At 39.4% G+C, this 17,593-nt stretch overlaps 3 protein-coding genes across 3 annotated transcripts; 2 read left to right on the top strand and 1 right to left on the bottom strand.

Annotated features, from left to right (window-relative positions):
• Window positions 1-1,155: 1,155 nt before the first annotated feature.
• LOC124065742 (max-interacting protein 1-like) lies at window positions 1,156-9,353 on the top strand. The gene is made up of 6 exons (XM_046401431.1): window positions 1,156-1,670; window positions 2,754-2,856; window positions 3,098-3,127; window positions 4,522-4,636; window positions 7,011-7,182; window positions 7,355-9,353. The coding sequence occupies exons 1-6, from the start codon at window positions 1,442-1,444 to the stop codon at window positions 7,516-7,518; spliced, it is 813 nt and encodes a 270-aa protein (XP_046257387.1). The 5' UTR covers window positions 1,156-1,441; the 3' UTR covers window positions 7,519-9,353.
• Window positions 9,354-9,536: 183 nt separating this feature from the next.
• On the bottom strand, window positions 9,537-14,141 carry smndc1 (survival motor neuron domain containing 1). The gene is made up of 6 exons (XM_046401433.1): window positions 13,982-14,141; window positions 13,502-13,621; window positions 12,880-13,022; window positions 12,342-12,503; window positions 11,497-11,650; window positions 9,537-10,301 (listed from the first exon to the last, which is right to left on the bottom strand). Exons 2-6 carry the CDS (start codon window positions 13,619-13,621, stop codon window positions 10,164-10,166), a joined length of 717 nt encoding a protein of 238 aa, XP_046257389.1. The 5' UTR covers window positions 13,982-14,141; the 3' UTR covers window positions 9,537-10,163.
• Window positions 14,142-15,288: 1,147 nt separating this feature from the next.
• Window positions 15,289-17,184, top strand: LOC124066067 (alpha-2A adrenergic receptor-like). The gene has a single exon (XM_046402138.1). The coding sequence runs from the start codon at window positions 15,797-15,799 to the stop codon at window positions 16,970-16,972; it is 1,176 nt and encodes a 391-aa protein (XP_046258094.1). The 5' UTR covers window positions 15,289-15,796; the 3' UTR covers window positions 16,973-17,184.
• Window positions 17,185-17,593: the final 409 nt, after the last annotated feature.

The following is a 17,593-nucleotide window of genomic DNA, read 5'->3' as shown; positions in this document are numbered from 1 at the left end:
TGCACACGAGCCTCACAGCACAGATGAGCCTTTTCCTGGTGAAATGCTGTCAGTCTGCATGCCCAGCGCCCACTGAACTTTCTATGTCTCACTCTGTTTATCTGTCATTTTGAGCACATGATGATTTGCACTGGTGTTATGTGGGAAATGCTCCAGCAATAAACAGAAAACTGAAAAAGCATTCTAGCAGAAAAACATCCCATTCCAAAAATAGACCTGTATTTGTTAAGATTTTATGTGGTAGCTTCGCATCTATCCACAAATGTAGCCTGCTTTTTTGTACCACCAAAGTGTGTGTCTCTGTTTCACTGCACAGATCAGCACCGTCTGTGTGTGTCAGGCCTTGCCAGACAGCTGAAATAGACTCCATGGGAGGGTGTGCTCTCTCACAGGCGTCCGTTACAGGCCTGGCCACATCTGCAGCAGGCCAGCCATCTGCACCCATTGTCTCAGAGGCACAACACAGCCCTGCATGCATGGCTGGCCTCGTAAAGGCAAGGCCCTTTCCCCTCTGTCCTCCTCCATCTCTCACAGTGCAGGGGAAAAAATGACTTCTTAATCAGTCAAAAGGGGACAGCAGAAGTGGAAGATCAAGAAGTAAACTCAATTTCAAGGTTAGAAAAGTATTTCCACTATCATGCATATTCCGAATTAAAGCAGCCGCAGAGGATTGGCCCTACTCGTCCTCACATTGACCGTAATTTTACTGGTTTATCATTTTCTTGTAATCTATATATGAGTTTATATTGTTTTAGAACTGCAGAACTATACAACACATCCAGAGGAGCTGAGGTGAAAACAAAGAGACTTCAAGAGACAAATCCAGTAAGAACCAATGAGATTATTGAAGACAAAATGCCTTTGAAATCATATGTATTGCATTCACAACCAGGGGAACAATCTTGATCACTCCAATTTTTTGGGTTGCAAATCACCTTAAAGTATCACATCAGACACCTGAATGCAGAGACCAACGCTGTCCCTATGTCCCTCGTATCCAGGTCGCACTATTCATCAGACCCAGTGCCGTGTCCTGCCATGTGGCCTTAATGCTTTTCACTTTCAAAGTCTGTTTACTCTCACACAGACACAACTGCGTGCACATGATTACTTCTCATAATTATCCAGTTTGTGTCCACTGAAATAAAGTAGCATTGTTGGAAATGAAAGCAGGCGTTATGTGTGTTATTTCTTACTCTCCTGCAGTATTGATAATGAGGATTTATTATGGCACAGTTGACAATGAATGCAATGTGCATGCGTTAGTGGGAGGGATTATCCACCAAGTAGGGCAAGTGGCTGAGGCTAAGGACTGCAATTCCATCGAGCCCAGTTCATTTCAGTCATCCGCTCAGTGCACAGACGGGACAAGGAGAGCAATTTCAGCGCTGCATATTTGTCAAAGTTCCCCCCCACCCAAAAAAAAAAGCTTCAAGTGAAAATGGTAAAGTACATGCGACAGCACAGCGAGCTGAAACACGAAGAGGTCCTGTCGGAGTCTGATGTGTCCGTGGACCAGCAGGATTTTGGAGAGATGTCCGACTATTCTTTCAGCGACGTTTTATACTCCAAATGTTCCGCAATGGACCAAATCGGCACTTTTATGAAGAACGTGCAAGTGCTGCTTGATGCAGCAAATTACATAGAAAATATCGAGAAGAACAGCGGAAGTAAGTAAACACGGGCTGTAGGGGATATTAACACGTAATGCGCCGAGCAGACAACAATAGAGGCGAAGGCGACAAAAGACGCGCAGCGGACAGATGAACTGGCCCGACAGCAGCGAATCATAATACACCTGCTTCTGCAAACCGTCGTTTAATCGACCCAACGAATACAAAATTGGAAAGAAGAGGGGAAACTGCTTACATTTTGAATTCTGGAAGAAATAGCATCTTATTTCAAAAAATAGCCTTAAGCTAAATTATCTGCTCCCATTAAAACTGGTCCTTTGCAGACCGTAGGAGACTTCACTGACAAAGCACGATTCGATGTCTTCACTGGTTTGTATAGGCTTGCCAATGTGCACATTAAGGTTAATACATGTCGACATTTTTTGATGTTTGAGTTTAATTTTTTTTTATCTAATATTTTAATTTCAGTTCGTCGCAGCTCCTTTCACGGTTATTTCATTAAAATGCCGCATCCGCTCCTGAAATATATGGCATTCACAGACCCTGCTGCACATACAAACTGCGAGTTAGATCTAATTTCCTCTAAAAGTGTCCAATTCAAAGCGCACCTATCATTTTCACAGGCAGCTGCTGCTTCCTTGTATGTGTTGTTCACATGGTTTCCACATGGAACAAATTGCAAAGTTTTCATTGGTCGGGATGCATGTTCCCAGGGCGAGAGTCACTGCAGATAGCCAATCACGCGCAGGTTCCTGTCTGACGTCTATGTTACTGCGATGGTGGGTTTCTGGGAAATGTAGGCTTTATTATTTTTTTTTTTTTTAGCAGTGAGAATACTGTTGAGTAGAAATGTGTTTTTACAAGATATTTTTTATTTGCAAGATGCGTAAACTCTATTAAGAAAAGTAAAGTAATTTTCTAAGAGCGGTTGTCTGTCTGAGTTTCAGTGAAATTCCATAGATGCCTCCAGTCACGTTTAAATGTAATTTACAATTCGTGCCAAATAAGGTCGCATCCATCATGCAAATTCAAGCCTACATGAAGCCTTTTGCTTGGAGTACATGTGTAGAAACTGCACAATGTAGCCTATTTAATCCTCTTTATCTTTTCCATCACCAGAATGTGAGCATGGGTATGCTTCAACATATCCTGCAGCCCAGACTGTACACCAACAGAAACAGCGTAAATTCAAGAACAGGAAACTGGACAATATTCACAATAGGTAGGTCCATGTTATGAATATGTGTCCCAATTTATGTATGAATTGCATGAGACATTTCCCCGATACACATTCATCATTTATGAAATCATTAACAACATATCAGCATTCTGGGGTTAGCATGACTATTCCACCAATGCAGCATTAGGTGATATAATTATTGGATTTGCTTTGTACTGATGTTGCATTTTGCACGATTAAGACTTGTGTAACAGTTTTGTTTTTATATTTATCATTACAACAGGTCAGCACACAATGAACTGGAAAAAAACAGGTGAGTGAGATGAGAATGGAAAGGTCATTTGCATGTTTATGGAAAAACAGACAGTAAGACACCATAAGAAGCACGAACAGGACAGTCAGGGCCATCGTCATAGAGCTGACTTCCAACTTTTATTTTCTATGCATAACAGGATCAAAATGTGAATGTGAAAAAGGCACATGGAAGAAGGAGAAAAAACAGAATCTGTGTAGCATTTAAACTATTGCAGAAAATGTGGTACACGGGTCATTTATCTCAAGGGCCAATTGCCTCCCAATGGAGCTTCTAACTGATAAACCAAAGGCTTTGTCCATTCTGCCACGTTTGCATATCCTGGTGCTATGCTAAATATGTTGACCATACTATTCAAACCAAGATGTACTGCAGGCCTATAAATCAGCATATTATCACCACAGGACTTGAAAAAAGACATTTTTATCAACAACTTGGAAATGAACCTTTTGTAAATGATTGCCGAGTGTACTGTACAAAGGAAATAAAAGGGAGGTGTAATGCAGCCTCCGTAACAGCACCGGTCCTGGAGGACATGCAGACATTTCCCCAGTCAGCAAATGGGAACCGTCTGTTTCCAGACAACAGGGCTCCTTCCTGAGATGTTCTCAGCTGCAAATCTAACAGCAGCTTGCTTCTGTCGCTCCAGGACGAGGCAGTCGCTGCTTTGAGCAGGAAATGAAATGTCAGGACACATTTATCCTAAAATTAAATGCCCAGTTAATCCTCAAAAGCAATTCATGTGTGAGAGAATGGTTGCTTTGCACTAAGTTATGAGGAAAGTGGCATCTTTACAAGGAAAACTTGTTTTACATTGGGTTACTTTATGACAAATGTTGGCCAATGCAGAGAAGAGGTGACATCAAAACCTGACCCACATTTAACTCCATTATTTGAATGAATAGTGAGTGTCCTTTGCCAGTTTCTGCATTTGGTCAGCCCAGAGGCCCAGAGGCCTTGGTGGATCAGAAACAAAATATCGGGCTGACCTCAGCAGCTTTTAAATCTGGGGCCAGACAGATCCGTATGTAATTGCAAAAGGAGTCAGATGGTGTGGCCAACTAGCAAACTGGATAAACAGATAAATCAGGTGCCTGAATGCCCTGACCTCATATTGCTCATCATAGACAGATTAATGGTATCATAATTAGAATCGATCAGAAGCACTCAAATGGTTGTGCCCCTTAACTATAACATATGCCTTAACTACTGAGGAGGAGATATTATTATGATCTGGATAATCAGGATCGGGGCAGAGGACAAAAATATATGAGAAATCTGGAAATCTTGTCTTTCAGTTTCCTGTCATACAAAATTGTTGTGTCATGCACATTGCTCCGTGTAAGCCTAATGTAAAGAGAAATTATTCTTCTTGATTGTGTTTTGTCTCACAGACGAGCACATCTCCGCCTGTGTTTGGAGAGGTTGAAGTCCCTCATCCCCCTGGGACCAGACTGCAGTCGGCACACCACACTGGGACTGCTCAACAAGGCCAAAGCACATATCAAGGTATGGCAGTGTAAGGAAGCCCCTGAAGTATTGTGCCATCATTGGATCACAGGCTAAATTCATTCTATGTTTGTACTCAAGGTCGAGGACGTAGACATGTTTATATACTGTTGTTACTGTACTCTGCTTCTGTTTCCTGACTGGCCAAGCGTTAATGGCTGAATACCAGCAGATGCAGCAACATAACCACCTAGTCATCATGCTGAAACAGGCCTGTTTCACAGCAGACGTAACAATGGTTCCATTTTATTCAAGTGTCCTAGCAAGCCATGACATTTTAGCAGAGTACCAGGATCCTGAAACCAAAGCAGCTCAATGGAATTTGGCCATCGTTAATTCCATTAACTCCTGTGCTTTTCCCACTGCGACATGTTAAAATGTCATCGGTGAAAAAGGTCTGTCACTCATTATAAACATTTATCTCTTTTGTATGCCATTTTGGACAAAATCATCTGCCAAATAAATAAATGTAAACTCATCTATTTGTAGAAAATTGAATTTTACACTCACAAAATTTTGTACCAGTTGCTCGAGTATTCTTAGAATTAAGACGTATCTGGCTGTTCTCTTGAATAAAAAAATAATTGATGTCAAATTGACAGCAATGTGATTTACAAGGTCCTGGTGTCCCTGTAATTCATATGCATGACCCAATTAGACAAAACATAAGCCTTACCAGTTAACTAGGCAACTATTTTTATTTATTTATTTTTTTGATATTTTTTTCTCCTACCTCTCACTCTTTTTCCCGTTGAACCCCAAAACCTTCTTCTTTGTTGTGTTAGTTCAACAGTTGCTGATGGATGGAAGAGTATCGGTCAGTTTTCTCAGAACCATTAGATGTGATTGCACTTTAAAGCACTTTGGTCACGGCACTAGGACATTCTGGTTGCTACTTGGTTATTTCTTCTCCTTTGAACACATCTCCATTAGACTGTTACCAAGACTGTTCTTTGTGGGATTTTGAGCCTTGATGAGTCTTTGATTGAGGGTTTGTGTCTTTTTTCCACAATACAGGAAAATGTGAATAGAACACTGACTATTGGTTTTGAGGGCACCAGATCTGTCCTGATTGTTAAAATCATATATATGATTTTCTTGAGTCCAGTCTGTACAGGCTCCAGCAGTAGGAGGACGTCGACAAATGATTGAGGGTTGCAGTAAGAAAACAATCCTGGCAACAGTCTGTGGGAGTTATCACAGTGGGTGTAAAGGATAAAGCACCTATGATGTCAGCTGTTGACTTTGGACTTGTCTGTTTTAAGTCCAGGAAATGGGGCCTTTGAATGCTGCTGCATTGTATTTTTGGAACCAGAGGTTGTGTATGAGAGTAAAAGGTGGTGCAGGTGCAGACAGCATTAAGCCCTTGGCTGCAGGAAGTAAAAAAAACAAAAACAAAAACATGTTGTATTGTGCTATAGGAAAAGACACAATGCCATAACATTTTACTGCATTTCTGATGGTGGAACATATACAACCCTCTTCAGATATTACTCAGGATTAGGACCAATAGTATGATCTATTTTTGTATGAAAGGATGAGAACTACTGGTGTGTCATATTTTATATCTGGCTCCTAACCAGATAAGCATTTTCAAACTGTTAAACTACTTCAAGTTTTCTGTGCTGTTCATGCAAATATCTCCCTCACGGCACAGCAATTTATATCAATCATAAATTCAACATGAGAGATTAGAGGAAATTCTGCATGGCAGCTGAAACAATACAGCATATTTCACAGGGAAAATTACAGTATGTCGTTTTTATGAAACTGTGAAATATTCAAAATCAGTATTCACTTTAGAAATCTCTATTTGTCACCCGTTTCTGCACCTTCACTTCTGCTGGTATATCCAATAGTGCAGAGACTGCAGCACTTATGTCACAACAGCAGTAAATCTTGATCAACAACTGGATTACATACAAAATGTTATTACTAACTGTGAGGCTACAAGATTAGAATGAATCACTTCTTTAATTTATGGCCTGATGGTGTGAAGTGATCAGATTCCCTAATGGTGATACTGAGGTCCACAGTGCATCTCCTGGACTTTGGGTATTTGTTAGTCCAACTGCACTTGACGCCGTGTATGTGCGTTTGAAATACACACGGTTTACGTAAAAATAATACCGGGAACAAAAAAGTCAGTGACCAAGGTGGAGCTGAGAAGAAAAAAATATTTCTGCTAAGTGCAGGACAAAATTACATTTACCATTTTTTGTATACTGAAACCTATAACCTAATTCCTCTGACTTTTTCATCTAGTCATCTTTCACTTAACAACCTCACACCAAGACACCATCTGTTCTTCTACAGATTTCTATGCAACAAGAATACAGTTTAAGTTGACTTTTCTGCATTTCCCACCTTTCAGAAACTTGAAGAGACGGACCGGAGGAGTCAGCACCAACTGGAGACCTTAGAGAGAGAGCAGAGGCACCTGCAGAGGCAGCTAGCCCAGCTGCAGACTCATGGAGAGAGGGAGAGGGTCCGCACAGACAGCCTGGGCTCCCGTGTGGACTCTGACCGCTCGGAGTCTGACAGAGGTCAGTGTCCTTCATCCAAGGGCAAACTTTGTGTTATATCATAAGGGTTTGTGCTTCTGAACAATTTGTTAAATAGATCTGTTACCATATACACTTATGATATACAAGCAGTTTCAAATATCTAGACATGCATGATTCAGAAAATGATTTTTTTTTTTTTCTTTTTGAACAGAGGAAATTGAAGTCGATGTGGAAAGCACTGAGTTCTCCCATGGAGAAATGGACAGTGTTAGCACCAGTGGTGCGAGTGACCTGGATGACCACAGCAGCCGGCAGAGCTCAGCCAGTGATGAGGGCTACTCCACTTGCAGTCTAAAACTGGCCTTCTCTGCTTAAAACACCAGCCTATACTTTCACTTCAGCGGCAGTCTTTTACAGCTTTCACCTTTCAAAGTACCAGCCTACAGCTCAATTCTCCCCCGCAGTTTAGGTTAACTATCTTCAGAGAACCAGCCTCAATCCCTCCTTTACCTGACAAATGAAACATCTCCTCCACCCCGAGAACCAGCCTTAAGTTCAGCTCAGTCTAAAAGTTTAAAATGTCTCCTTCCAAAAACCAAGAGGCATCTCTATATCAGCCTGAAATATTTTACACAAGAGCCTCAAAATCTAACTTCTCTTGCAATATACAGTTTCCTCATTTTCCAAGTTGACTTAACCCATTACCACCTTGAATTACTGATACTCGCACTCAATACCAATCCTGTAGAGGACCCATGACCCATGATCACACCAGTGTCCAACGCTGAAGGGGAAAGTCTACCTTTAGTCAAGCTGATCCTCAGAAACCAGCAAAAACACAAACAAATGCAATACCAGCTAGACGCTCACCATTGGGAACGTTTGCTCCATTTGCCTTGTAAAAACATTGCCCTTTTTCTTTGGATAATAAATCCAGATGGCACTTCTTGTCAGTGTACAAGTCAGTGGCAAGGGCTACAATGTCTGCATTCCAAAACGTTTATTACACTTCTACAACCTCTGCTTTAGGACCCACAACCATCATTGAACCACGTGGTGTCCCTCTTCTTGACTGAATTACAGTCATATCCAAACAGGTGGTACAGCCCACCCTTGTTACTCTAATTTATTTTGCATATGATAATAGTATTTATTTTTGGTATATTTAATTTTACTGTAGCTAGGTCTTGGTCATGCTTGAATGAAAACTCTGCTGTTAATTTTTTTTTTTTTTTTTTAATGTTTACCAAATTACTTGACATGAACGGAATCCCCAATGAAGCATATGCAGTGCTACAGGTTTAATGCATTACTCAGTTACTTCTGAAAGAATGACACATCCCTTTCACAATGTGTGCAAATTTAAATATAACTGAGACAGTAATAAGCTGCCCCACACTTGACCACAAGGCTCAAGCAATAACGTGTCTAATTTTAGCATCAATGTTGGCTGCAGTTGGCACATTATTCTGTCCGTCCAACATCCGGTTGCAGTTTGATAATTTTCCATTTGCTACAGCAGTGATATCAGTTAATAATATCAATTTTTAATCAGAAGTTTTAAAAAACAGATTGTGACTGATTAAAAAAAAAAACACTGGTGCATGCATATTGAATGTAGCTTGTCTAATCATGTAATGTGCTTTGAATTGACAAGTCTTAAAAAATGTCTGTAGCATGAACATAAACACTACAGAATGCTAAGTTTTGTTTTTAATTTCATGCTTAATACTGTATCTTTTTTTGTAATGTAGCAAAAAAAAAAAAAAAAAAAAGTTAATATACTTGAAATTTGAATTGTTAATGGGAACCTTCCAAAGTTTGACATAGAAAAGCACTGCTGACTCATTAGAATCCATCGACCCAAATAGGACATTTCAACAAGACCATTGATCTGCATTATTTTCCCCAGTCCAAGTCCTACGTAGATCACCGCCAAATTGTGTCTTAATATGGTTATATGACTCTTGCACAAAGTTCCTTGTTACAGGTCTTTTTTCCCCACAGCCTGTTTGGGAAACTATAAAATGCACTATGAAAAAGACTTTTGTTAAGGAAGTACATCGAAGCACACCCCAGAATGTTTTCTCTCGTGCTTAAATCAGCCATCCAAGGTGACTTTTTTGCAAAACATGCTGCTGGTCCCGGCTAACACTTTGTAACAGTTCTTGATAATTGTCCCTGGAATCCTAATAAACCCATATCATCCAGATATTAACCACTGTTGTCTTTTTTTTAAAAAAAAGTTTACCATTAATATTCAGATTATCAAGGGGGTCTTGTTTTGTAGTTGTTGACCAATCTTAACTTTGCTCAGAATATCACACTTAAATCAATCAAATCTGTATTAAGCATTTTAGATTATGCATCTTGGGCTAACTAAGTCAAACATATCAAACAAAAACTCCATTAACTTTAATGGGAAAGCAGGTTGTATTAACAGATGCAGCATGCTGCTCATGAAATGAATACAAGTCTTTTACTGCCACCTACTGCCACACAGCCAAAATGAAAATATAATGTAAAAACAGTCAAAAGTGAGGTGGAAGCACATATTTAAAAACAGAAAACCAAACAATGTTTATTTTACTGTTATATATACAGATATTAAAATGTAAATTCAGCCATCTCAAATCAACATCAACATGAAGGTTCAAACTGTCCCACAATCAACCAGTGTTTAGAATCCAGATTCAAATTTACATGCCAAGTCTACAGGTGTTATATTTGTACACATCTTAGCAGGTATTTGGCCTCAGTGAAAACTTCTCTACACCACTACTTCCTGTTCTTACATAGCAGGTGTCCTTGTTCCAGTGCAAGGAAAATCTACACCACTGGGGTATCTTTGTTGTGCCTACATGATATTATATAAGTACACTACATCAATATTTAATGATGGTGTGCAAGCAATTCTTTTCAAAGCCTTCTTTACTTGAGAAACTTAAATCGTATAAACACAATGGAAAGCACCGATACAAATAGTATACAGTGGATTATTATATACACAATATACCAGGTTATTGTGGCATTAGATGCCTGACATTGTATTTTGACGTGTCATGATACTGGGTCATAGGTTTATCTGCGATACCACACGTCCCCACTCCAACCTTTCCATTTACACTTTCTGGTGATGCAAATATGCTCCTCTTTACCTACAAAAAACACAAAACAGAAAGGCCTGAATTAATGATTCAAAATACACTCCAAATGATTAATTGGTAACTATATAACACACACAATCTCCCAGCAGGAATACAGTGTCACTAGTTTCACTTGGCCCTCCAGTCATGTACCATGCAGCGTGAAGGACAAGGGGTGGGTGACCTACTGGACAAAATGTCACTAGTCCTGCTCTGTCTGTTAACAATTTAATCAAATTTCATGCCTTGATATGAACGATTTCCCATTCATGAATTCACAATTTGATTTTTTTTTTTAATTGACGCTTGAAAGCTTTTTTTTTTTTTTTTAATCTTTTTTATTTTTTATTATTCTTGGGCTTTTTGCCTTTATATTCATATAGAACAGCTGAAGATATGACAGGAAAGGGGGGGGCAGAGAGGGGGGATGACATGCAGCAAATGAGCCACAGGCAGGAGTCACACCTGTGGCCAATGCAGAGGTCAGACAGCCTCAGCACATGAGTCGCATGCTCTACCAACTGATATACAGGGGCACCCCTACCTGAAAGCAATCTTACAAGTTACGTAGAGAGAGATAGAGAGATAGAGAGATAGATAGATAGATAGATAGATAGATAGATAGATAGATAGATACTTTATTGATCCCGAGGGAAATTCAAGACAAGCTATGTGTCAAGTTGAGTCTTCTATTAACATAACAGCTGGAATGAAACTTCTATGATGCCTGTTAGAAAAGTGGTTACCATACAGAAAAGGTCACTATATATATATTTATATAGCCAGTAATCTATTTAACTGTGGCTGTCCCCACTGTGAATTGAATTCACAGCACCACTTTCTTTTTAAGTAAATAATTTTCCTTTTACATGTGGTACTGTTTATCTATCTTTCTTTCAGTCTAAGTTGGAGACTTTTGGAGATACCGGCTGTAGAGATTGCTACCTTCTCCATATTATAATGGAAGTAGATGATATTTGGCTTGTGTTGGCTCAAAGCTTCAAAAAGAATTTCATTTGAAAAATGTAAAAAAAAAAAGGGTCTCTTTCCAAAAATCATGAACTAGCTACTTAAGATAATACACAGACCTTATTGGGAGCACAACAGGTAAGAGAAAAAATTTTGATTTTGGGGTAAACTGTCTCTTTAATACAACACGTGTGGTCAGAGGTACAGTGTAAATCCAAAATAAAAAAAGAAAACTTACCTGTCCTTTTTTGTTCTTTGAATAGGCTTTGTTGTTGAACTGTTGCCACTTTGACTTTTGCTCCTCCCTCTCTTGCTCCAATTCCTTCATCCTCTGGACCTTCTTCTGGGCTTTCTTCTTCTTATACTCCCTCTGTTCTGCTATCTGCTCTTTCCTAGAAAGACAGACAAGCCACAGACCTGTTCAAACCAAATCCATGCAAATTACAAATACAATCATGGCATAACAAATAGGAAATAACCTCAGGGAGTCCAACATACATGTGACTAAAATACAAAATATGTGTTGGTACAGTATAGTATGCATTAATTTAATTATTATATTTTAACTGAAATGCTACTGAAGTTTTTACTGTTGAGGAAATATTAAGCGCATACATAAATGAATAGAAACCGTCTTCGTGTAGAAAAGAGTAACACAGTCATCACTTTTAAAATAAGCAAATCAGAGAAACAAAAAAGGCACCGATAGTGTTGCAGCTTAAATGTTAATATTGGGTTCTAAATAAGAAAATGTACCTTCTACCTAGCAAGGATTAATAAAGCTAGGTGTTGTGTTGTTTTGTTATATGTATCCATGATTCTGCAACTCATGGAATTTGGAGAAGCAGCAGTAGTACCAGAGTATGAAGCTAAGCAATAAATATACTGCTGTGCATCTTGGGAGCAAGTCCATGTATGTACGGCAGCAGGAAAACGCATTTCATCCACATGAAAAACATATTTTTTTCTTAATTTTTTAATGCAATAAAAATTCAATTTAGAATAACTGATAAGCTAGTCTCTGGATAAAACCAGTGGTTCTCGGGGTAAAGCCCAGGGTCCTTGAGGAGGTTTAGTTCATACCTTGATTTTGGCTTTCCACTCCTATCCTCATCGGAACGTTTGCCCTCCTCTACTGCTTTGAGGTTCTGCAGAGGAATCACTTCAGCATTCCCATATCCAGAGAAGGTAATGGCGGCAGTGCCATTCTCTCGGTCTATCTCCTCAATCTCAGCCTCATACAACCTGCCAAAGAATCACGCCTGTAAGCAGGTGAGTATGAGCCAAAGACTCAAGCTCAACTTATTAACACTAATATATACTTTGTCATTTTAAGTGAATCTGAATGTGACTACAGGAATTTAATAGAGCAATTCCTGTAACTACAATTTACCTCAAGATTATTAAGTATCCTCCTTTAGGTAAAACATGCATCTATCAAAAATCATAGTCTCTTGTCACTACAATTGTTTTGGGTGAAGAAAACATCAAAGTCTGTCATTGCCATGCATACAATTGACATGGATGCATGGAACTCAATCCCTAAAATTATTATGCTAATTGAGACAAGGAACTCAAGTTGCATGCATTGTTTTCATGAGAAGAGGACGGTGACACTCACTGTCCATCCTGACTCCACACAGCCATACACCTGTCCCCAACTTTCCAGCTGAGCTTCAGGGGGACTGTGTCTAAGCCATTGGTAGTGGAAGTACTCTCAGCAGGCTGTGAGGTCAGGAGGTCTTTTGTCAAATCAATGACTTCCTGTAGAAAAAACACAACCAGAAAGGGTCAGATGTTCATAAAGAGCAAGGGCATTTTGCCCCCAGAGCAAAATTTGTTACCAAAAGCAACCACTGTAGAAGAAAGGAATTAATTATTTACAGTGAAGTAAATGGCAAAACGTGTTTAGCCTTGTCTTAAAGTGAAGCACTGTGGGGAGCCATTGTGACCTGATTCACAAAACATTAAAGTTATGAGGAAACCAGCAAAACTGCAGATGCAAGGAAAAATCCTAAGGTTTTGGTTTTTGCAGGCAAACACCAAAATACGTTGAATTCACTGATGTTTGTTTTTCAACATCGTATTCAATAGTAATTAATTGTAAAAACTAAATATTCGGTTGCTGTTAAAACTGAAATTATCACAGCATTTCTTCACCTCCATGGGAACTGAACAATGCGAAACATGCTCCTCAAGTGGTGAGCAACAGTGTGATGAAACTCATTCCCACACAAACAAACCTGTAGGTCTTTCTGGAGTTTAAGAAGGTCTTCATTTTCTGGGTCGGTGGATAACGCAACTTCTACTTGCTGTAGCTGGGCTTTGTAGCTGCTTAACTGCTTCACCAAGTCTTCCGACATCTGCGTTGACAAAAAAAAAAGAAAACAGCTTTCTAGAGAAGTTGGCTAGCTGCGTTAGCACGTTCGACAAGCTGCATGTAAACATCGTAGGTTGTGGAATTATTTTAGATAAGCAATAACCTAATTATACCAAGGCATCGTACATTAAATGAGAAAAGGTAGAAACACTGGCTTCTCAATATCTAGAGGAAAAATCTATTACTGCTACACCACTACATTCACGTTAGCTTAAATGCTAAACGGTTAGCGAGATCCGTCGGCCCTCTTTCGTCGACGTAAATGAAACGTTCAACGGCTAATACTGGCTACGTGGGGCCGAGAGAGACATCACAAAAACAGAGATTTGGTGTGTTCTCTTACCTCTGTATAAATCCTCTTCGCAGATAAATTCTGTAAGCATCCAAAGCCAAAGTCGATTATTTGCCAAAACGCCTGCTTCTAAGAACAGCAGTAAGCTCTTCCTCAACCGGAAGCCTGTGAAACAAGGACGATCACGTCAAGTACAAAGAAGAGAGGCTCGTTAGCGCCCCCGGTGGCATTGATTGCAATGGTATCTCAGTCTGCTGTTTATTTTCCCACACCATTGACTGTACATAATGCCTCATACTCATGTCATATAGCTAATATTTACATTCTTGAATGAGACACTGATGTACAGTTACAACCACTGCGCCTATAGCCATATTATATGACTTTACGCTGGTGTCTAACTACGAGATCAAAATGATTTTTTTAATAATAATGCTACAGGATTTTCTAAACTGGGGGCCAGGATACCCTAAAGGTCGCGAGAAGAATCTAAGGGATCATGGGATCATTAACAAACTAAGGGACCATAAGGATGAAAAAACTAAGTTGTGCTACTCAAAATACTGTTTATTCTTGGGGGATCTCTAACCATTACCCTGTCCTGAAATAATAATATACAGTTTTACCCCTTGAGGCCTGTTAAAAGTAGGCAATTTAATTGAAACAGTCTGACAAGTGAATATGATATTTAACTGTCCCCCAGTCAGAAAAGTATACATACGAAACGCAGACATAACTTTGTATTGAGCGGTTACAGCATAAAAGAAAGCTAGATAAAACATAGGTATGGTTTTCTTTTCAAACAATAAATGTTGTAGCATTTCAATACAAATGTAAGATGGCCAGCGATGAGCAGAGAGATAAATATGTAATACCCCTAATGAATAAATATCAAAGAAATTAGTCAAATACTAAACTTTTAATCATTGTGTTTGTGTACTAAATTGACAAAATGTCTCAGCTCATACACTTCAATTTGTTCTACTTTGTTCCAAGGAAAGTAAGCATTTGTCATCCTGAAACTTTTATTCTTGCGAATATATTGCTCTTGCTGTCCTCTCGCACTTCTAGAGACTGATTTCTTCTGTAAGTGGCTCCGATCTTCTCCATAGATTCAGATATTATTTCAGATGATTTTTCTTTCAGGATATATCTGAGCATTTTGCGCATGAACTGCAAAACCATATAGTGCACACTTAATCCATTGCAATTAAACAGACTGAAGATATTACTTCTGCAAATCAAAAATATTGTTAATGTCATAATCAGTCAATGGTTTCGGGTTCTGGGAGCAACATCAAATTGCTTTTAAATCTCCAGCCGCAGATGAACTCCGCCCATTCCGGTTCTCACTGAAGTGGAGCCAGCATCACAGATCCTCAGCGTCACATCAACCCATATAAAAGACGTACTCTCCACTTCAGCCACAACAGATGAAAAGAGCTGCCTGAGCTGGCACTGCAATGTAAGTCTGTTTAATGTAATGTCTTCAAAGGGACTTAACTTCAGTTTTTATTTTAAAAGGTTGGTGGATGAAGAATCCTTTTTTTTCAAGACTACATCTTTTTTTTTTAATGACCTGACAAGGGAAACTGGGAATAAATTGAAATTCCTTTCATTCTTCTTTTTGTCTTTTTAATATAAAAGAAGCATTTCTCTTAATTTTTCTCTCTGCGTGCTTTTTCTCACCGACTGAAGCACAGATTTCTTTTCACAATTCCTTCCCATGAACAAAATGAAAAGACTCAATTCTCTGATGCTGTGTTCTTGAATGGATGATATTAATAGACTGCTGGCAAGTACAGCTTCCAGACATCCTAAAAGAACGCTGTTCAGACAATATCATCGACACCACAGCTCATCCTGATGGGTTGTCTTAACTCCACCAGCGGAAATGAGACTTTTCCTGGCAAGCAGCCTTATACTGTGCAGAACGCTGTGCCTCTAACGATCCTGGTTTGTATCCTCATCCTGCTAATTGTGTTTGGAAATGTCATGGTAGTAATTGCTGTGATCACAAGCCGAGCGCTGAAAGCACCTCAGAACTTGTTTTTAGTCTCTCTGGCGTGTGCAGACATCCTTGTGGCCACCCTAGTGATGCCATTCTCTTTAGCGAACGAACTGATGGGTTACTGGTACTTCGGTAAAGTATGGTGTGAAATTTACCTTGCTCTGGATGTGCTCTTCTGCACCTCTTCAATCGTTCACCTGTGTGCCATCAGCCTGGACAGATACTGGTCCGTCACTCAAGCGATTGAGTACAACCTGAGGCGGACGCCTCGCCGGATTAAATGCACAGTCTTCATAGTGTGGGTTCTGGCGGCTATCATTTCATTCCCACCGCTCATCACAATGAAGAAGAATGATGGTAAAAAGGACTGCCCTGAATGTAAAATTAATGAGGAGAAATGGTACATCATATTCTCCAGCACTGCCTCTTTCTTTGCACCCTGCGTCATCATGATTACAGTTTACGTTAGAATCTACCTGATTGCCAAGAGAAGAACAAGAGAACCACCAGGTGAAAGGCAAAGGGAATACAACAACCTGGAGAGAAAAGACAGAGAAGTGGAGGAGGTGGAGGGAGGAGCTGGTAGAGAGGTCAACGGGGTAGAAGTGGAGGAAGAACCTTCCTCGTCTGATGGGAATGACACCATCCTGTGCTCCCGAATGAAAAAGAGGGGTATGAGACCAACCAAAGTGGCTCAGGTGAAGCCTGGAGAAACCTCTGTGAAGCCAGAGGCACAGCCCTGTGTGAAAGTGGGCCGGTGGAAAGAAAGGCAGTACAGAGAGAGGCGCTTCACATTTGTTCTGGCAGTGGTCATGGGAGTGTTTGTTCTCTGCTGGTTCCCCTTTTTCTTTACGTACACACTCACTGTTGTGTTTGGACCCAAATATGTCCCAGAGACATTGTTCAAAATGTTTTTCTGGCTTGGTTACTGCAATAGCTCTCTTAATCCTGTCATATACACTATATTCAATAAAGACTTTAGGAGGTCTTTTAAAAAGATTCTTTGTAAAAGGGACAGAAGAGGTTTATAAATACATTTTTTATGTAAGCAGTTCAAAAACAGCCCATTTGGTTATTGCCATTCAGGTTCATATCAGTGTAAATATTACATTAAAATATACTTATTAAATATCTGAAAAATGTGAAATGTAACATATTTTGCTTTTGTGTTTTAACATTTTGTGTGCTTCCATATCAGTAAATGTTGGTTTTGTATTAAATCATACAAAAAACATCTAATGAGCAGTTTATTTTACAGCTAGCCTGGCACTGTGACAATCTGTGCGTGTAGATCTGACGTTGTACAATTGTGACAACATAAATAATAGATTTTCGCCTTGTTTGTATGTTTGTATTGTAAAAGTGCTTATCTGTAATCTGTAATAGTAATAGTAATCTGTAATCTTTCATGGGTTCAGTATTACTTTAAAAGCTTCAGAGACCGACTGATGTATGATTTAGACATGGGAAAGAGAAAGATTACTGCTGCACATCATGTCTTGAGAGCAAATTTTGAGCATAATAATCTTGGTAACATAAAAGCAGACCTTTAATAAAAATAAATAAAGAAATAAATGAATAAATAAAACGCAGACATAGAAAAGCAGATAACTGTAAATGCTGCAGTACACTCAAATAAACAAAAAAAGCAA

The sequence above is a fragment of the Scatophagus argus genome, chromosome 10 (assembly GCF_020382885.2).
Source record: "Scatophagus argus isolate fScaArg1 chromosome 10, fScaArg1.pri, whole genome shotgun sequence".
Classification (NCBI taxonomy): Eukaryota; Metazoa; Chordata; class Actinopteri; family Scatophagidae; genus Scatophagus; species Scatophagus argus.
The sequence above is the reverse complement of the archived record's forward strand: the minus strand, read 5'-3'. Positions and strand labels throughout refer to the sequence as shown.

Bases quoted from the DNA above. Each gene is read 5' to 3' on its own strand.
- LOC124065742 (XM_046401431.1), top strand. From the start codon at position 1,442: ATGGTAAAGTACATGCGACAGCACAGCGAGCTGAAACACGAAGAGGTC. The intron at 1,671-2,753 runs GTAAGTAAACAC...TTCCATCACCAG, and splicing joins TATCGAGAAGAACAGCGGAA to AATGTGAGCATGGGTATGCT. The intron at 2,857-3,097 runs GTAGGTCCATGT...TCATTACAACAG, and splicing joins CTGGACAATATTCACAATAG to GTCAGCACACAATGAACTGG.
- smndc1 (XM_046401433.1), bottom strand. From the start codon at position 13,621: ATGTCGGAAGACTTGGTGAAGCAGTTAAGCAGCTACAAAGCCCAGCTA. The intron at 12,504-12,879 runs GTGAGTGTCACC...ATTCTTTGGCAG, and splicing joins GTGTGGAGTCAGGATGGACA to GTTGTATGAGGCTGAGATTG. The intron at 11,651-12,341 runs GTATGAACTAAA...CTGTCTTTCTAG, and splicing joins AGTGGAAAGCCAAAATCAAG to GAAAGAGCAGATAGCAGAAC.
- LOC124066067 (XM_046402138.1), top strand. From the start codon at position 15,797: ATGGGTTGTCTTAACTCCACCAGCGGAAATGAGACTTTTCCTGGCAAG.